The sequence below is a fragment of the Oncorhynchus mykiss genome, chromosome 30, assembly GCF_013265735.2.
Source record: "Oncorhynchus mykiss isolate Arlee chromosome 30, USDA_OmykA_1.1, whole genome shotgun sequence".
Lineage (NCBI taxonomy): Eukaryota > Metazoa > Chordata > Actinopteri > Salmoniformes > Salmonidae > Oncorhynchus > Oncorhynchus mykiss.
Genome location: NC_050570.1, coordinates 30,884,466 through 30,905,480, shown reverse-complemented (window position 1 = coordinate 30,905,480; position 21,015 = coordinate 30,884,466). Strand labels below are relative to the sequence as shown.

Below are 21,015 nucleotides of genomic sequence, written 5' to 3'. Positions count from 1 at the left end.
GCACACCGAATCAGCGTATGACGCAATACGAAACATGTCCCAGTCCACGTGATGGAAGCAGTCTTGGAGTGTGGAGTCAGCTTGGTCGGACCAGCGTTGGACAGACCTCAGCGTGGGAGCCTCTTGTTTTAGTTTCTGTCTGTAGGCAGGGATCAACAAAATGGAGTCGTGGTCAGCTTTTCCGAAAGGGGGGCGGGGCAGGGCCTTATATGCGTCGCGGAAGTTAAAGTAACAATGATCCAAGGTCTTTCCACCCCTGGTTGCGCAATCGATATGCTGATAAAATTTGGGGAGTCTTGTTTTCAGATTAGCCTTGTTAAAAGTGCTCTAACGTCCATGGGAATGGAGAGGGGCTGAGTGAGGATGTCCAGCTCGGAAACCAGGATAGTGTCCTTAAAGAGATTTTGACAGGTTCCCCCACAGCAAAATGGCATGAAAAGGGGTGCGAGTAAGGGGAGAGGAAAAGTTATCCGTATGGCCCACCAGAGAACTCGCTCCTAATGGTGAGCCTGTTTTTTTTTGTGGACAGGTCGAGAGGAACTGACCAGTAAGCCCACAATACAGGCAACTCTTTGTGTGAAGCCTGTATAAACCAGGAACTAGAGCAGACAGGAACATAGGGAAAACCACAGGTAGGTTTCAGGAAACAAAACAAACTGGCAACAGACAAACAGAGATGACAGGCAAAAATACACCGTGGATAATGGGGTAGATTGGCAACACCTGGAGGGTGGTGGAGACAAGCACAAAGACAGGTGAAACAGATCAGGGTGTGACAGGTACAAAATACCAAAAAGGTGGACTGCAAGGCTATAATCTCCCATGTTATCCTGGTTTACAGGTAAATATAAAAAAGTATATAAAGGCCTACCGTTGGCCAACGTTTAAGGTTCTGTTTACATAGGCAGCCCAATTCCAATTATGGGCAGAAGAGCTGATTGGTCAAAAGCTAAATTAGTGAAAAAAATATCAGAATTGGTCTGTGTAAACACAGCCTAACGCTTTACATAATAACAGTACACATGTAACAAATACCCCATTATTTAATGTCTAGACTGAGGAAAGTACAATGTGCTCTAAAAAGGAGACCTCCCAAACTATGATGTCAGCACTAAGTGAAAAATCCCAGCTCAGTGAAGGCAGAGGTTGTCTACTGTGTCAGGTTCCCCTCTCTCTGATTATAGCTCACATGCAGTTGTTGGCCAGGTAAATAAATATATTTTTTCAGATGAGAGAGTATATATAAGAAGTACACTTCCGGTCAAAAGTTTTCGAACACCAACTAATTCAAGGGTTTTTCTTTATTTGTACTATTTTCTACATTGTAGAATAATAGTGAAGACATCAAAACTATGAAATAACATATATGGAATCATGTAGTAACCAAAAACGTGTTAAACAAATAAAAACAGATTTTAGATGTTAGATTGGTTACTTCGAGGATTTTTTTTAAATTCAGAAAGGATGCGTGTGAAAAATTCTTTGACCTCTTGCTTTCTCATTGACATTCATATTAGCATTGAAAAAAGGTGCAAGTTTAAGTTTGTTCCACCTGAGCGAGTCTGACCACAAGTCAGAGACCACTATGACACACCAAATGTGTTTGATCAATTTCTGGACAAGATCAGGTAATTTGTTGGCTACAGTCAAAGCTATTTCTTTCAACGGTGCGACTACTGTTGGCATCCAAATATTATCCAACTTGAATAAACGCTTGGAGGTGGTGTTGTCTACGGTCACACGGATATGACTTATTAATGATATCTACAAAAAAGTATTTAGTCAGCCACCAATTGTGCAAGTTCTCCCACTTAAAAAGATGAGAGAGGACTGTAATTTTCATCATAGGTACACTTCAACTATGACAGACAAAATGAGAAAAGAAAATCCAGAAAATCACATTGTAGGATTTTTAATGAATTTATTTGCAAATTATGGTGGAAAATAATGGTAGACCTCCACAAGTCTGGTTCATCACTGGGAGCAATTTCCAAACACCTGAAGGTACGAAGTTCATCTGTACAAACAATAGTACGCCAGTATAAACACCAAGGGACCATGCAGCCATCTTGCCGCTCAGGAAGGAGATGCGTTCTGTCTCCTAGAGATGAATGCACTTTGGTGCGAAAAGTGCAAATCAATCTCAGAACAACAACAAAGGACCTTGTGAAGATGCTGGAGGAAACTGGTACAAAAGTATCTATATCCACAGTAAAATGAGTCCTATATCGACATAACCCAATAGGCCGCTCAGCACGGAAAAAACCACTGCTCCAAAACCGCCATAAAAAAAAGATGACGGTTTGCAACGGCACATGGGGACAAAGATCGTACTTTTGGAGAAATGTCCTCTGGTCTGATGAAACAAAAATAAAACTGTTTGGCCATAATGACCATTGTTATGTTTGGAGGAAAAAAGGGTGATGCTTGCCATCTGAAGAACACCATCCCAAACAATTTAAAAGCAAAGCTACCAAATACAAATTGAGTGTATGTAAACTTCTGACCACTTGGAATGTGATGAAAGAAATAAAAGCTGAAATTAATCATTCTCCCTACTATTATTCTGACATTTCACATTCTTAAAATAAAGTGGTGATCCTAACTGACCTGAATTTTTACTAGGATTAATTGTCAGGAATTGTGAAAAACTGAGTTTTAATGTATTTGGCTAAGGTGTATGTAAACTTCCGACTTCAACTGTACGCGTCATCTCACCACCTACTCTGATTGGTCGTTGCCTGAGAACCGTAAACTGGAATTTGTGTCATCACACTCCCTCATCTGATTGGTCGAGTAGGCAGGCCTTATGACTTTGTGGCTGTGGTACACTAGTGTTAAAATGTTTGGGGTCACTTAGAAATGCCCTCGTTTTTGAAAGAAAAGCAATTTTTTATCCATTAAAATAACATAAAAATAATCAGAAATACAGTGCAGACATTGTTAATGTTGTAAATGACAATTGTAGCTGGAAACGGCTGATTTTTAATGGAATATCTCCATAGGCGTACAAAGGCCCATTATCAGCAACCATCACTCTTGTGTTCCAATGGCACATTGTGTTAGCTAATCCAAGTTTATAATTTTAAAAGGGTAATTGATCACTAGAAAACTATTTTGCAATTATGTTAGCACAGCTGAAAACTGTGGTTCTGATTAAAAAATAAGTAAAACTGGCCTTCTTTAGACTAGTTGAGTATCTGGAGCATCAGCATTTGTGGGTTCGATTACAGGCTCAAAATGGCCAGAAACAAATAACTTTTTTCTGAAACTAGTCAGTCTATTCTTGTTCTGAGAAATTAAGGCTATTCCATGTGAGAAAATGCCAAGAAACTGAAGATCTCATACAACGCTGTGTACTACTCCCTTCACAGAGAAAACTGGCTCTAACCAGAATAGAAAGGAGTGGGAGGCCCCGGTGCACAAATGAGCAAAGGGACAAGTACATTAGAGTTTCTAGTTTGAGAAATAGACACCTCACAAGTCCTCAACTGGCAGGTTTATTAAATAGTACCTGCAAAACACCAGTCTCAACGTCAACAGTGAAGAGGTGACTCCAGCAAAAAATACTCAGATCATAATTACATCCAGAAAATTTCCCATATCATTACGATTCTTGTTTTGTCCACACCCTTGCAAAACATGAATTGAATTATTTAAATAATTGTCGCCGAGGCCGATAATTTTTTCATCACTCAAGTTCGAAGATATTAACATTTTATATTCATCCAATGTCTGCCTTGTTTCTGTATGAAGTGATGACATCATCTCTGATCGTGCGGTTCCCTGTGCGCGTGTGCTGTTAGTCCGTATAAACCGGATACAACCCGGATATAGGCGGTCCATGAATCGGCGTATGCGGACGTGAGTAGATTTTCTTGCAAACAACTGGCGGACATCTTTGATGCGGTTTCCAGTTCTTATAAATCTCCGATTTGCGTGACATATTGATTCATTTTGTTAGCTAGGTAGCTAGCTAAGCTAACCAACCACTACGAATATTAGATTGCAGTAAAATCACATGCTCTACAATCTTTCTTGAAATCATAACATAGTCATGTCTGGAAGCGCAGGAGAATGGTGTCTTATGGAAAGTGATCCTGGTGTTTTCACAGAATTGATCAAAGGTTTTGGTGAGTGTGCTGTATGTCAACTAGCTAGTCTACTATTACTCGATTGCCAACGAGTTCTAGTCAAGTCTGTGCAGCATTGGCTATGCACATAAATGATTGGTGTTAGTTTGCAGTCCAGCAAATTTCATGATTCTATTTGCGAACCAAATTCAACTAGTTATCTGAAACCGCGAACATGCTAGCCAGGTGGCGTCGTTGATTCCACTACGGGATAATTATGAGAGCGAATAAGCATGCTACCACGACACTTAAGTGTGTATGAATCGGCGGTTAGTAGTTTAGCTAGCTGACATTCCTTTAGAAACTGACAAATCAATTTCACTGCATGCCTTTCGATTGAATATTGTACTCAATATGATCAACTCGATGGATAAACAGCTTGTTGGTGCAGTTCTCTGCAAATTCAAATGGCAAACTAACGTTAGATGGATAGTCCTGTCCACTAACTAAAGGTTTAAATTATGTCATAGATGGGCAACTTTGATGGAGGTGGGGGCCACAAAAAACGGAACTCGTCATGAGAGGCCGCAGTGAGAGGCCGCATATCCATATCCCCCCGTGACAGCTAAGATGCATTTCATTTTTAAAGTTAATTTCCTGCAATTCTACACATTTTGCCATTGGGCGTAGAAGATTTTGCAATTTTATAACTAATTTAATGCAATTTTACTCATTTTGCTATAGGGCTGAGGCAAATGTTTCCAGTTTTTAATGACAACTGATAATCAATGGGCCCCACCCAGGTCGGTAATTCATTCAACCTTGCTTACTACAAGTTTAGACTGGTAAATTAGCTGGCCGCTAGACAATCTAAAAAAAAACATTTGCTGACTTTAGTGACCGCTAATGCACAACCAAATTTCGAAATTGCACCTTGTGTATTCTGTTATAATAAACCTCAACAGTAAGTTGAGACCATGACTGATAAAACATTTTGGGGTTCTTGGACCTACAAAAGAGGGGCCATTTTGCCCATCCCAGAAGAGGGGCCAGTTTGCCCTTCCCTGGTTTATGTAATTATGTAGTAGTTAACACAGCTTTCTCCTTTCTACTAACCCAGGTTGTAAAGGAGCTCAGGTGGAAGAAATATGGAGTATGGAACCAGAGAATTTTGAAAACCTCAAGTAAGCCATGGCCCATGCCCTAATCTCTTTACTTCTAAACTCTTTACTTTTACAAGTTCATAGTATTGCAGTGGTACTAGGTTTCTCTTTCTTCCTTCAAGACCAGTTCATGGGTTGATCTTCCTGTTCAAGTGGCAACCAGGTGAGGAGCCAGGAGGATCTATCGTTCAGGATTCAAGGCTTGACAACATCTTCTTTGCCAAGCAGGTACATGGTTTGGTTTTTACATCTGTATTCATTGTATGTTTTGCAGAGTTAGAACATATCCAAATTGCTCTCTGAAGTATTCTCAGAAGTCTCTTGTTTTTCTTTCTGGCACAGATTCTGCTGATAGCGGCTATTTCGAAGAGTCTACCTGTGCATTATTATTGTGATGTGGTTGTTTTTTTAACTTCAAGTTCAGTGTGTTGACTAAGTCTGCTCTGGATAAGAACGTCTGCTTAATGACTAAAATGTAAAATTACAGGATCTCATTTGATGTCTCTCCTGTCTCTCCTGTGTGTGTGCAGGTTGGCATTTATTGAGATGACTCATGTACTGGAGGCAGCTCTGGAGAGTGGTCACTAGCTGGCACAGCCGCAAAGTTATAAAGAACGATTTTTAAACCTAACCTTAACCACACTGCTAAGCCTAATGCCAAACCTTAAGTTTAATACCAAAAAGCACAGTTTTGTTTTCATGAATTTTTACAATCTAGCCAGTATTGTCTTTGCAGCTGGCCCATTCAGTGGAAACTGCTCAGTTCTTCCTCTAGGGAAAGACGCATGACAATAAATGTAAATAACCTGCTATGTGTGCTGTTTCAGGTGATAAACAATGCATGTGCTACCCAGGCCATTGTGAGCGTGCTGCTGAACTGTACCCACTCTGACATGCTGTTGGGAGAGACACTCACAGAGTTCAGAGAGTTTTCACTCAGCTTTGATGCAGCTGTAAGTTGATACTGATTATTGGGGCAGCATTTAGTTTTTGCAAGCCTTTAAAAAAAATCTGTCTGTTTTTTGTCCTTGAGATGTGCATAACACCTAGCCCTGTTGACGTGACCCATGTGGTACACAGCGAAGAAGAGCTGTGACATACTGGTCTGGACAGGAGGCAATTTGTTGGTATAATATTTGCCCAGACATTGAGAGACTTTTGATTTGGTTCTCTTAAAAGTTCTTCCCTCTGGGGTCTGAACTCGTGGTGTTTGGATTTGAAAATGCAACAGTTGTAAGGGATGGGGGTGTTGCTCGGGAAATGTGTGTGGCTTTAAATGTCTTTTTTGGAGTGAGAGAAACGGAGGGTAACCATCCACAGTAAAATCCCAGCCACCTTCGTTATTGATGCATCGTGCAGACATTAAACAGACCCTGAAGTCAGGAGACAACATAAAACTCACACATTGATGATATTCTCTCTCCTATAAAGATGAAAGGTCTGGCTCTCAGCAACTCTGAAGTTATTCGACAAGTTCACAACAGCTTTGCCAGGTGAGTTGACTTTTCATTTCAGCGGGATAGTTTATCACTGCTAACGTCACTAGATTAATCGAAGGCTTGGCTCTAAGTAGACAAACTGCCATTTTTGATTGAATGTTTTTCATAAGACATTACCCACAGAGCTGAAAATGAAGAGAATAAAGGCTTTGGCTTTAATACCATGTTAGTTTCTCTGCTAATGAAAGCTAAAACTGTCGTCTTTATTGTGTTCAGACAGCAGATGTTTGAGTTTGACGCCAAGTCTTCTGCAAAGGATGAGGATGCGTTCCACTTTGTGAGCTACGTCCCTGTCAACGGCAGGCTCTATGAGCTGGACGGCCTACGTGAAGGACCCATCGACCTCGGTACGCACATACTGGTCATATTTATTTATTTGTAAAAATTCTAGTGAATTGTGACTGTGCGGCCAGTAGTGCAGTTAATCTCGTCTTGAACCTGACACATTCTTCAGAAACACCCTTGATGATTATCTACACAAAGGTTCCCCAACTGGCGTGTTTTTATTTTATTGTTGGACATAAAATACTTTAAAAACACAAGCAAATCAGCTCCAAATTATCTTAATTTTGGAATCTGTTCCAAAGTTTTCCTACACATAATATACAATTTATTTAACTAGGAAAGTCCGTTAAGAACACATTCTTATTTACAATGACGGCCAGTGGGTTTAACTGCCTTGTTCAGGGGCAGAACGACAGATTTTTACCATGTCAACTCAGGGATTTGATCTAGCAACCGTTTGGTTACTGGCCCAACACTCTAACCACTAGGCTACCTGCCGCCCCAACATCCTATACAAATTTAAGCAAGGTTTGAAATTGTTTTAGTCAAATATGAAATCTGTTTGGGCTTCTTGGTCAATTTGCAGTCTATAAATGATTTGTCATTAGGTTCTGGCCCCCTGACCATCCGCTCAAGAAAAATCGTCCCGTGGATAAATCTAGTTGATGATTGAGCCATGATCTACACTTTATGCTTGTTTTGTGTTTCAGGTGTGTGCAACCAGGACGATTGGATCAACGCAGTTCGGCCAGTAATTGAGAAAAGAATACAGAAGTAAATATATTTTTTACAAGTAAATTTACCATGGTAAATAAGTGTCATATATGGTTGTTGTTTGTGTTGCTCATTGTGCTACGCAACTTCTAACCGACTCAATTATCAGAAAATAAAATCTAAAACAACTATCTTCCGTCCTTGGTATCAGGTACAGTGAGGGAGAGATCCGCTTCAACCTGATGGCCATTGTGTCCGACAGGAAGATGATTTACGAGAGGAAGATAGCCGAACTGCAGATCCAGCTAACAGAGGTAAGTGGTGTTGCAGTTATTCATGGTGCAGCCCTCATGCCTGGACGATACAATTACCTGCCACCAAGGCCACGAATAGACTTCCACCCATGTCACTGCCATTGATCAAGTCCTTTAAAATGTCTGCTTATGATGAAAGAAACATCTATCCTAACTGTGTTAAGTAATGTTAGTGTCATCCCAGAATTTCCGTTAGCCGGTTATTGCCTGGTTTTTGCTGATATAAAAACATAAAAACCGACATATAATAATTTGGATGAGATAAATATCCTCTATAAATCAAATTAGCTATGCATGGGGAGGTTGTATTTCATTCGTGTTATTTGTCTATCTTGCCTGTCTTCTCTGCCTGTCTTGTCTTGAATTTGCGCTCTCACTGACAAACTTGCAACACTGTATCATGGTAGTGCCCGCAATGTTTCCCGGCACAAGTGAGTCTGTGACAGACATGACTGTATGCAAACAGGGGACGAATGTTCAGGTATTTTGACGTTTTGCTCGATTAATCTCCCTAAAATACAATTTACAGAAATGTCCACCAAGGAGGAGTATTTAGATGAAGTGATATTGCTTCCTTCTCTTCCTCTAGTCTAAAGCCTGGTTGAGCAGCTAGCTTAAAAATGCCCAAAACAGTACAAATTAAGCTAGCTGGTTAACTAGCAACTATATAAAGGATGAAGGCACACACAAGTGGAGATATACATTTATACAGAAACTGAGGATTTTTACAAGCCTGGTGGACAGAGGGAGACGTGCATTGTTCTAGCTACCATTCACTTCGTTGGCTAACAATCTTCCTTGCATATTAATTACAGTCTCTTCCATGCACATGCAGTGGACACTCCTCAAAACACATTGCCCTACACGTGGCGGTATTCAGATGGGTTTCTATTTGATATGGGTGGTAAATCTCGCATTTGTCCGGCAAACTAAAATCTGGTTTGACATTTGACCGAATGGAAATTCTGTCTCACCCATTCTCCAGGAAGAGCCAATGGACACAGACCAGAGCAGCACTCTCCTCAGCTCCCTCCAATCAGAAATCGCAAAGTATCAGCTGCTGATCGATGAGGAGAATCAGAAGCTCCAACGATACAAGGTGTGTTCGCTGACCGTCAGATAATATAATATGGGCATTTTAGAAGATATGCAGTCATTTCAATACTATATTATAACGCTTGATGTTTTTCTTGAACATTGTGTGTGTGTGTGTACATATTTTTTGTTGTAGATTGAAAACATCCGACGAAAGCACAACTACCTACCCTTCATCATGGAACTGCTGAAGACACTGGCTGAATACCAGCAGTTGATACCATTGGTGGAAAAGGTGAGGAACAGCTGAGGCCAGGATCGTGAATTTGGTGTATAATATTATTTTATGTTATGATATTTGAAGGTACTCTACAAACCGTTGTGTTAAATGCACAATTTTGAGTTCTCTACCAGGGGAACAAAACCGAACAAGAGCACACTTTTTTTTTTTGAGAGAGAGAAACGGAACCGTGAACGAAACAAACTTTTTATTTTCAAATCAAGTTTGTTGGTTGCATAAAAAGATTTGCAGATATTATAGCAGGTGCAGCGAAATGCTTATGTTACTAGTTCCAACAGTGCAACAGAATGTCTAGCAAATTCAAATCAAGAAATGCATGAATGATAAATATATGGTGTGTGTAGACCATATGTAATTTGTAAAACAAAATTGTATGCACAGTAGTAGGTATATTAGGATGAACTACATTGAGAATACAGTATATACAGTGGGGCAAAAGAAGTATTTAGTCAGCCACCAATTGTGCAAGTTCTCCCACAAGATGAAAGGCCTGTAATTTATCATAGGTACACTTCAACTATGACAGACAAAATGAGAAAAGAAAATCCAGAAAAATCACATTGTAGGATTTTTAATGAATTTATTTGCAAATTATGGTGGAAAATAAACTTTTGTTATTGACCAAATACTTATCTCAATACTTTGTTATATACCCTTTGTTGGCAATGACAGAGGTCAAACGTTTTCTGTAAGTCTTCACAACGTTTTCACACCCTGTTGCTGGTATTTTGGCCCATTCCTCCATGCAGATCTCCTCTAGAGCAGTGATGTTTTGGGGCTGTTGCTGGGCAACACGGACTTTCAACTCCCTCCAAAGATTTTCTATGTGGTTGAGATCTGGAGACTGGCTAGGCCACTCCAGGACATTGAAATGCTTCTTACGAAGCCACTCCTTCGTTGCCCGGGTGGTGTGTTTGGGATCATTGTCATGCTGAAAGACCCAGCCACGTTTCCTCGTCAATGGCCTTGCTGATGGAAGGAGGTTTTCACTCAAAATCTCACGATACATGGCCCCATTCATTCTTTCCTTTACACGGATCAGTCGTCCAGGTCCCTTTGCAGAAAAACAGCCCCAAAGCATGTTTCCCCCATGCTTCACAGTAGGTATGGTGTTCTTTGGATGCAACTCAGTTGCAGAGTTGAGTTTTTACCAAAAAGCTCTATTTTGGTTTCATCTGACCATATGCCATTCTCCCAATCTTCTGGATCATCTAAATGCTCTCTAGCAAACTTCAGACGGGCCTAGACATGTACTGGCTGAAGCAGGGGGACACGTCTGGCACTGCAGGATTTGAGTCCCTGGCGGCGTAGTGTTACTGATGGTAGGCTTTGTTACTTTGGTCCCAGCTCTCTGCAGGTCATTCACTAGGTCCCCCCGTGTGGTTCTGGGATTTTTGCTCACCGTTCTTGTGATCATTTTGACCCCACGGGGTGAGATCTTGCGTGGAGCCCCAGATCGAGGGAGATTATCAGTGGTCTTGTATGTCTTCCATTTTCTAAAAATTGCTCCGACAGTTGATTTCTTCAAACCAAGCTGCTTACCTATTGCAGATTCAGTCTTCCCAGCCTGGTGCAGGTCTACAATTTTGTTTCTGGTGTCCTTTGACAGCTCTTTGGTCTTGGCCATAGTGGAGTTTGGAGTGTGACTGTTTGAGGTTGTGGACAGGTGTCTTTTATACTGATAACTAGTTCAAACAGGTGCCATTAATACAGATAATGAGTGGAGGACAGAGGAGCCTCTTAAAGAAGAAGTTACAGGTCTGTGAGAGCCAGAAATCTTGCTTGTTTGTAGGTGACCAAATACTTATTTTCCACCATAATTTGCAAATAAATTCATAAAAAATCCGACAATGTGATTTTTCTGGATTTTCTTTTCTCATTTTGTCTGTCATAGTTGAAGTGTACCTCTGATGAAAATTACAGGCCTCTCATCTTTTTAATTGGGAGAACTTGCACAATTGGTGGCTGACTAAATACTTTTTTGCCCCACTGTACATAACTACACAGTAAGTAAACAACAGTATGTGAAGTGACCAGTGTTCAATGTCTCTCATATATGGCATTCGTCTCAAACTTAATCATGACATGCCAGCAACAAACACTGACACTACACATCCAAGTATAACTGATCAAATCATGAAAGACGAGCATTGTAATTTTGAATTCTGTGAAGTGGTTGTGGAAGCGGTGAAAAATAAGTTGTCTATGGAGAATTACTGAGGATAATAGCAGATTATATTGCCACTGCTATTTGCCATATCTTCAATCTAAGCCTACTAGAAAGTGTGTGCCCTTAGGCCTGGAGGGAAGCAAAAGTCATTCTGCTACCCAAGAATAGTAAAGCCCCCTTAACTGGCTCATAGCTGACCAATCAGCTTGCTACCAACCCTTAGTAAAAACTTGGGTAATAATTGTTTGACCAGATCCAATGCTAGTTTACTTTAAACCGACTTTCAGCACGCTTATAGGGAAGGACATTCATCAAGCAGGGCACTTACACAAATGACTGACTGGCTGAGAGGGATTGATGCTAAAAATATTGTGGGGAGTTTTGTTATGATTCAGTGCAGCTTTTGACATTATCGACCAAAGTCTGCTGCTTGAAAAACTTATGCGTTATGAATTTACACCCCCTGCTATATTGTGGATAAAGAGTTACCTGTCTACCAGAACAGTGTGTTATTTATTGAAAGCCTCCAACATAATCCAGGTAGAATCAGGAATTCCCCATAGCAGCTGTCTAGGCCCTTTATTTTTTTCAAACATTACTAATGACATGTTTTTAAGTAAAGCCAGAGTGTCTATGTATGCGGCTGACTCGGCACTATACATGCCAGCTACTACAGTGGCTGAAATGACTGCCACACTTAACAAGAAGCTGCAGTTAGTTTCAGAATGGGTGGCAAGGAATAAGTTAGTCCTAAATATTTCAACTAAATTTTGTAATGAATAATGTGGAAATTGAGCAAGTAGAGGTGACTAAACTGCTTGGAGTTACCCTGGATTGTAAACTGTCATGGTCAAAACCATGTAAATAATGGTATTATGGAGGCTCCTCTGAGGAAGGGGAGGACCATCCTCAGTAAATTTCATAAGTTAAATTCTAAAACATTCAAAGTTGTCCTTCTTTTAGATAACTATTCTAAATATAATCACGTCACCAAATGACTGATTTAATTCACACTATTTTGCAAAGATCAACAGTACTCTGTAGGGTAGCACCATGGTGTAGCCGGAGGACACCTAGCTTCCGTCCTCCCCTGGGTACATTGACTTCAATACAAAACCTAGTAGGCTCACGGTTCTCACCCCCTTCATAGACTTAAACAGTAATTATGACAGGCTGGAGGACGTCCTCCGGAAGTTCTCCAGCCTATCAGAGCTCTACAGCATGAACTGACATGTTTGTCCGCCCAATCAAAGGATCAGAGAATTTACAGTGCCTTGCGAAAGTATTCGGCCCCCTTGAACTTTGCGACCTTTTGCCACATTTCAGGCTTCAAACATAAAGATATAAAACTGTATTTTTTTGTGAAGAATCAACAACAAGTGGGACACAATCATGAAGTGGAACAACATTTATTGGATATTTCAAACAAATCAAAAACTGAAAAATTGGGTGTGCAAAATTATTCAGCCCCCTTAAGTTAATACTTTGTAGCGCCACCTTTTGCTGCGATTACAGGTGTAAGTCGCTTGGGGTATGTCTCTATCAGTTTTGCACATCGAGAGACTGAATTTCTTTCCCATTCCTCCTTGCAAAACAGCTCGAGCTCAGTGAGGTTGGATTGAGAGCATTTGTGAACAGCAGTTTTCAGTTCTTTCCACAGATTCTCGATTGGATTCAGGTCTGGACTTTGACTTGGCCATTCTAACACCTGGATATGTTTATTTTTGAACCATTCCATTGTAGATTTTGCTTTATGTTTTGGATCATTGTCTTGTTGGAAGACGAATCTCCGTCCCAGTCTCAGGTCTTTTGCAGACTCCATCAGGTTTTCTTCCAGAATGATCCTGTATTTGGTTCCATCCATCTTCCCATCAATTTTAACCATCTTCCCTGTCCCTGCTGAAGAAAAGCAGGCCCAAACCATGATGCTGCCACCACCATGTTTGACAGTGGGGATGGTGTGTTCAGGGTGATGAGCTGTGTTGCTTTTACGCCAAACATAACGTTTTGCATGGTTGCCAAAAAGTTCAATTTTGGTTTCATCTGACCAGAGCACCTTCTTCCACATGTTTGGTGTGTCTCCCAGGTGGCTTGTGGCAAACTTTAAACGACACTTTTTATGGATATCTTTAAGAAATGGCTTTCTTCTTGCCACTCTTCCATAAAGGCCAGATTTGTGCAATATACGACTGATTGTTGTCCTATGGACAGAGTCTCCCACCTCAGCTGTAGATCTCTGCAGTTCATCCAGAGTGATCATGGGCCTCTTGGCTGCATCTCTGATCAGTCTTCTCCTTGTATGAGCTGAAAGTTTAGAGGGACGGCCAGGTCTTGGTAGATTTGCAGTGGTCTGATACTCCTTCCATTTCAATATTATCGCTTGCACAGTGCTCCTTGGGATGTTTAAAGCTTGGGAAATCTTTTTGTATCCAAATCCGTCTTTAAACTTCTTCACCACAGTATCTCGGACCTGCCTGGTGTGTTCCTTGTTCTTCATGATGCTCTCTGCGCTTTTAACGGACCTCTGAGACTATCACAGTGCAGGTGCATTTATACGGAGATTTGATTACACACAGGTTGATTGTATTTTTCATCATTAGTCATTTAGGTCAACATTGGATCATTCAGAGATCCTCACTGAACTTCTGGAGAGAGTTTTCTGCACTGAAAGTAAAGGGGCTGAATAATTTTGCACGCCTAATTTTTCAGTTTTTGATTTGTTAAAAAAGTTTGAAATATCCAATAAATGTCGTTCCACTTCATGATTGTGTCCCACATGTTGTTGATTCTTCACAAAAAAAAAAAAATAAATAATACAGTTTTATATCTTTGTTTGAAGCCTGAAATGTGGCAAAAGGTCGCAAAGTTCAAGGGGGCCGAATACTTTCGCAAGGCACTGTACCTAGTACTGGAAGCATGAGCTACAGCTAGCTATCACTGCACTGTATACAATGTGGTGTTTAGTTGACTGAGAGAGACAATAGTTTAACAGTTTTGAAAAAAGTGATTCTTCCAAAATGAAGGAGAAGCAAGAGAAATTGATATTTCTAATTTGTTTTGTTTCACTTACCTAGCAAATGTAGATGGCATCCCTCTGTTTGAATAGGCTAAACTAGCTATCTAACACAACACTGGAACTCTTCCAAGGTAAGCTTTTGGTATTACTAATTTATTGCCACCGGGGCCTACCGGTATAACTAATTACCGACGGTACACTAATGTTACTCCATGATTGTAGCGGGTTGACTAACACGTTCTATTAGCTATGCTGACTATGAAGTTAGTTTAGCTAATATGGTGACAACGATATAGGCTGTTTGTAGAGGTTTGTCTTGGAATTCTTTGTTGTTGTCTGGTCACATACAGCTGATTTGTTGTGCACTAAAGTCCACAAGGGAAGAAAAGGAATACAACGTGGCTGTTATGAGAGTGAACTCTGTTTTTAAGTGTGATCAAGGGTGTATTCTTTTGGCCGATTTCTGATAATGTTTCTTAAAAGGAACAAAATGGGGATCCACATACTTGAATTTGTTTGCAACTGTTGGACTGATGATTACACCCTATATCAGCTAGATGCTGGCAAGACTGCAAGGCGGTATTGAATCTCACTGTCTGTCACTTCAAATGAGTCTCTCAACCTGTGTAAACTTTCATAGGCTAGGTTGTAGCAACCTCATGATGGGCATAGGGGAAATTTGATTATCATTTCGCTGTTGCATTGAACTGGGTGTATGGAATATGAATGGCTGTTATCCAGTACGCTGTAATAGATATAAGGCTATGCTTGTGAAGAAAGAGAGAAAATTGTCCGCCCTCGTCTTAAACGGCACTGACCACCACAGGTTGATACAACAGTAGCTAGGATGGGAAGAAGTCCGTCCATAATAAAGCTTCTTAACAACAATATCAACAAGACGGGTCCAACAGGTCCTAGTTTTCTCACCAGGATTACTGTTCAATCGTGTAGTCTGGTGCCACAGAGGGACCTTTGAAAATTACAATAGGCTCAGAACAGGGCAGCGCAGCTTGCCTTTAAATGTACACGGAGAGCTAACATTAATAATATGCATGTAAATATCTCATGGCTCAAATTGGAGGAGATGTTGATTTCATCGCTACTTGTTTTTTGTAAGAAGTGATGACATGCTGAATGCACCGAGGTGTCTGTTTAAACAACTAGCACACAGCTCGGACACCCATGCATACCCAAGAAGACATGCCACCAGAGGTTTCTTTACAATCCCCAAGTAAAGAACAGACTATGGGAGGCACACAGTACAACATAGAGCCATGACTACATGGAACTCTATTCCACATCAAATCACATTTAATTTGCCACTTGCGCCGAATACAACCGGTGTCGGTGTACAATTCACCAAGCGTTGGATTGTTCATCCACTAATAGGGAACGTGAGCCGGGATTAGACCGTGAGACAGGTTAGTTTTACCATACTGATGATGTTGTTGCAATAGTAATCCTGCTGTAATCCTTACAGTGAAATGCTTACTTTCAAGCCCTTGACCAACAATGCAGTTTTAAGAAAAATAAATTAAGTAATAAAAATAACACAATTAAAGAGTAGCAGTAAAATAACAGTATCGAGGCTATATACAGTGGGTACCGGTACAAAGTCAGTGTGCGCGGGCACAGGTTAGTCGAGGTAATTGAGGTAATGTGTAGGTTCAGGTATTATATATATATATATATATTTATTTTACTTTTACCCCCCCTTTTTTCTCCCCAATTTCGTAGTATCCAATTATTAGGATCGCTACAATTCCCGTACGGGCATCGGGAGAGACTAAGGTCATGCGTCCTCTGAAACACAACCCAACCAAGCCGCACTGCTTTTTAACACAGCGCGCATCCAACCCGCATCCAATGCCCTAGCCCACTGCGCCACCTGGGAGGCTAGGTTGAGTTATTAAAGTAACTATGCATAGATAATAACCAGATTAGCAGCAGCGTTAAAGAGTGGGTGTGGGACGACGACAATGCAATTAGTCTGGGGTAGTGTGCACACAGCTGTTAAGAAGCCTTTTGGACCTAGACTTGGTGCTCTGGTACCACTTGCCATGCGGTAGCCGAGAGTACAGTCTATGACTAGGGTGGCTGGAGAATTTTTAGGGCCTCCCTCTGACATACCCGGCAGTGATGCAACCAGTCAGGATGCGCTCTGGTGCAGCTGTAGGTATTTTTGAGGATCTGGGGAATAGGCTTTGTCGTGCCCTCTTCACACACAACTTGTTCTCAACTTGCCTACCTGGTTAAATAAAGGTCAAATAAATCAATAAAAATAAACATCTGTCTTTGTGTTTGGACCATGATAGTTTGATGTGGACACAAAGGAACTTGAAGCTCTCAACCTGCTCACTACAGCCCTGTTGATGAGAATGGTGCTGTGCTTGGTCCTCCTTTTCCTGTAGTCCACAATCATCTCCTTTGTCTTGATCACGTTGAGGGAGAGGTTGTTATCCTGGCACCACACGGCCAGGTCTCTGACCTCCCTATAGGCTGTCTCATCATTTTCCGTGATCAGGCCTACAGCTGTTGTGTCGTCAAACTTAATGATGGTGTTTGAGTCGTTCCTGGCCGTGCAGTTATGGGGGTACAGGAGGGGACTGAGCACGTACCCGTGAGGGGCCCCCGTGTTGAGGATCAGCATGGCAGATGTGTTGTTACCTACCCTCACCACCTTGTGGTGGCCCATCAGGAAGTCCTGAATCCAGTTGGAGAGGGAGGTGTTTAGTCCCAGAGTCCTTAGCTTAGTGGAGAGCTTTGAGGGCACTATGGTGTTGAACACTGAGCTGTAGTCAATGATCATGTAACTGATGCAAGTCGTAGAATCCGACTAATAAATACACCTCATGGAACAGCAGGGACTGTGAAGAGAAATACACGCACACAGACGCTTGCACACACACTCTACACATGTGTATTGTAGTGTAGATGTGTTATAATGTTATGTGTAATGTAAGTGCCTTAATGTGTTTGGATCCCAGGAGGAGTAGCTGCTGCCTTGGCGACAGCTAATGGTGATCCCTAATAAATACAAAAGGTGTAGGGCAGAGTACTGGGCAGATAGCTGGTTAGTGATGGCTGTTCAACAGTCTGATATCACCAGGCTATCTGTTTCTCAGTGTCTTGTTCCTGGCTCTGATGCACCTTTACCTTCTCTATCTGCTAGCAGTGATCAGACATTGGATTGGATTAATGATCTTCTTGGGCTTCCTTTAACACCGGGTATTAGGGACCATACCTAATTTCTTCAGCTGCCTGAGGTTGAAGAGGCGCTGTTGCTCTACCTTCACCACAGTGTCGGTGTGGTGGGACCATTTCAGGCCCTCGGTCAAAAGCTTCAAGTTCCTTGGCGTGCACATCTCCACCGCGGTCCTGTCTGTGTGTCTATATCCTCTAGTCAACAATTGGCTCCTTTGTTTTGTTGACATTGAGGGAGAGGTTATTTTCATGGCACCACTCCAGTCTTGAGAACTGGTAATGTCATCTTTAGTTCCAAAAATATTCCTCATGTCTAGTATGTGATTTGGTGAAGTTATGTTTGTAGTAGTCTAAACACTTTCCAATTCAGTCCATGATGATCAGTGCTTCATGCCAAGCCCCCTCAATGTCCACCCCCTCTCTCGCTCTCTCCCCACCCATTAAATTTCAGTCGCATCTCACGCCTGCGCTTTTCTCACCAATCAAACATCTAAACAACTATCTTACCTGTTTCACAGTGAGCTTTTGTGCTAATTGGTGGAGTGCATTTTAATGAGCGAAATGTAAAAACAATGTTGATTTCACAGGTAAATAAAAATGAGCCAAAGGAAAAATATTAACCTTTTTGTGGTTCGAACCGGTTCAGAATGTATTTTTTTTCTGCCATGCCTGTTCTGAACTCATTTGAGTGTAGTTCTTGATATACAACTGATGCCCACTAGAGGGTAGTATTGACCTATCATAGACACCTGCTCACTGGCGCTAAACTATTTCATGTATTTGTGTGTTCTGCTCCCCAGGCAAAAGAGAAGCAGAGTGCCAAAAAAGTCCAGGAGGCAAAGTGACCCCACAAACACACGCACTTGTCAGTCATCTTATTCATGTGAAAGGCCATGGACCCTCTCCCCACAATTGTATCCTGTGAACCCCCCCCCCGCCAGACATGAGCACATGTGGTGGGACAGAGAACTGTGTTCACTGTCCCACCCAGGTCTACCCTTCAGCTGTAATGCATGCCTGGAAAGATATGTTTAAATGGGCTTGTCTTATTTTCATAATAAAATGTTTAGATGTTCGAACATGCTGTAGTTTTATTGTTAAATGCATTTCATCATTGTGGCCTACATGGTCAAGTGTGTCATTTTTAATAGTTGTTGGGTAGCCTAGCGGTTAGACCATTGGGCCAGTAACTGAAAGGTTGCTAGTTTGAATCCCTGAACTGACTAGGTAAATCTGTCAATCTGCCCTTGAGCAAGACACTTAACCCTAATTGCTCCAGGGCCGCCGTCAATACTGTCTGATCCCTGGCCACGACTTAACCATCGGAGTGCACATCTTTGAAACATGACAAATATAAGCGCCCCTTATCTTTAGATAAACAAGTGCCACTCGGTCTTAAACAGTGGTGTAAAAATACTACAGTTGTTTTTTGGGGTATCTGTACTTTACTATTTATATTTTTGACAACTACATTTCTAAAAAAAAAAAATGATGTACTTTTTACTCCATACATTTTCTCTTGACACCAAAAAGTACTTTTGGGTGTCATTTTGAATGCTTAGCAGGATTGTAAAATGGTCCATTTCATACACTTATCCAGAGAACATCCCTGGTCATCCTTACTGCCTCTGCTCTGGGGGACTCACTAAACACATGCTTTATTTGTAAATTATTTCTGAGTGTTGGCATGTGACCCTGGCTTTGCGTAAATTAAAAAAACAAGAATTGTGTAGTCTGGTTTGCTTAACATAAGGAATTTTAAACCATTATTTTACTTTTTGATACTTAAATATATTTTAAACTACAGTTACTTCAGTATATTTAAAACCAAATAGTTTGACTTTACTCAAGTATAATTTGACTGGGTGACTTTCACTTACCTTAATAGAAAATGACTCCTATCTTTTACTCAAGTTTGACAATTGGGTACTTTTTCCACCACTGGTCTTAAATGAACGTACCACCACACCAAGTTAAAATGCTTTAGATCAGTGGTTGTCAATCCTCAAGGCATTCCTAGTTGGTCACCAAACATTTTAGTAGAAAAGTCAACGATAAAGACTTGCCCTTTTTAAAAAAAAAAAAATCCTCCTCTTTGGGGATGGTGAACTTGATTCAGAAGCCCTACTGGGTAAGCGTAATGTGCCTATTTTTAACTATTTTATTAGTCTGAAAGACAAACTCTGCCTACTTGACTGGGAGATCTGTGGCTAAATTGATCTCCCGTGTGGCTTCGTTAGTAGTGTATGGTGCTTGCAGTGCCAGGGTTGAACTCACTATTGTAAGTGGCTCTGCAAAAGATTGTCTGCTAAATGACAAATGTAAATTGAGTGCGTTTACGGCGTTGGCCAATCGGATAGCTCAAATCACTGTGCCTCTGGGATGCTGGCCTTCTAGGCAGAGTTCATCTATCCAGTGTCTGTGTTCTTTTGCCCATCTTAATCTTTTTATTGGCCAGCCTGAGATGTGGCTTTTTCTTTGCAACTCTGCCTAGAAGGCCAGCATCCCGGATTCACCTCTTCACTGTTGACATTAAGACTGGTGTTTTGCTGGTACTATTTAATGTTTCTCAAACTAGACACTAATGTACTTGTCGTCTTGCTCAGTTGTGCACCGGGGCCTCCCACTCTTTCTAATCTGTTTACAGCCAGTTTGCACTGTTCTTTGAAGGGAGTAGTACACAGCGTTGTATGAGATCTTCAGTTTATTGGCAATTTCTCACATGGAATAGCCTTCATTTCTCAGAACAAGAATAGACTGACGAGTTTCAGAAGAAAGTTTGTTTATAGCCATTTTGAGCCTGTAAACAAACCCACAAATGCTGGTGCTCCAGATACTCAACTAGTCTAAAGAAGGCCAGTTTTATTGCTTCTTTTAACAGCACAACAGTTTGACTGTGCTAACATAATTGCAAAAGGGTTTTCTAATGATCAATTACCCTTTTTAAAATGATCAACTTGGATTAGCTAACACAATGTGCCATTGGAACACAGGAGTGATGGTTGCTGATAATGAGCCTCTGTACGCCTATGTAGATATTCCATTAAAAAAATCTGCCAGCTACAATAGTCATTTACAACATTAACAATGTCTACACTGTATTTCTGATAATTTTAGTGGACAAAAAATGTGCTTTTCTTTCAAAACATGGACATTTCTAAGTGACCCCAAACTTTTTAACAGTAGTGTGTGTATATACAGTTGAAATCGGAAGTTTACACATACATTTAAAATCAGTTTT

The 21,015-nt window shown here is 41.0% G+C and overlaps 1 protein-coding gene across 5 annotated transcripts; it reads left to right on the top strand.

Annotated features, from left to right (window-relative positions):
- Nucleotides 1-3,829: 3,829 nt before the first annotated feature.
- On the top strand, nt 3,830-18,853 carry uchl5 (ubiquitin carboxyl-terminal hydrolase L5). Of its 5 annotated transcripts, XM_036968781.1 has the most exons (12): nt 3,873-4,133; nt 4,604-4,721; nt 5,194-5,257; nt 5,359-5,464; nt 6,064-6,189; nt 6,668-6,729; nt 6,952-7,082; nt 7,731-7,794; nt 7,946-8,048; nt 9,034-9,147; nt 9,280-9,378; nt 18,575-18,853. In XM_036968781.1, exons 3-12 carry the CDS (start codon nt 5,229-5,231, stop codon nt 18,617-18,619), a joined length of 879 nt encoding a protein of 292 aa, XP_036824676.1. In that variant the 5' UTR covers nt 3,873-4,133; nt 4,604-4,721; nt 5,194-5,228; the 3' UTR covers nt 18,620-18,853. The 5 variants fall into 5 exon arrangements, with proteins under 5 accessions (XP_021455165.1, XP_036824674.1, XP_036824676.1 ...); XM_021599490.2 differs by lacking the exon at nt 4,604-4,721 and having other exon boundaries at nt 3,830-4,133; XM_036968779.1 differs by lacking the exons at nt 4,604-4,721; nt 18,575-18,853 and adding an exon at nt 14,629-14,652 and having other exon boundaries at nt 3,830-4,133.
- The last annotated feature ends 2,162 nt before the right edge of the window (nt 18,854-21,015 follow it).

What these genes read in the sequence shown, in the direction of transcription:
- uchl5 (XM_021599490.2), top strand. Translation starts at nt 4,058, where the DNA reads ATGTCTGGAAGCGCAGGAGAATGGTGTCTTATGGAAAGTGATCCTGGT. An exon ending in CACTCAGCTTTGATGCAGCT is followed by an intron (nt 6,190 to 6,667) that starts GTAAGTTGATAC and finishes TCTCCTATAAAG; the next exon opens with ATGAAAGGTCTGGCTCTCAG. An exon ending in GTTCACAACAGCTTTGCCAG is followed by an intron (nt 6,730 to 6,951) that starts GTGAGTTGACTT and finishes TATTGTGTTCAG; the next exon opens with ACAGCAGATGTTTGAGTTTG.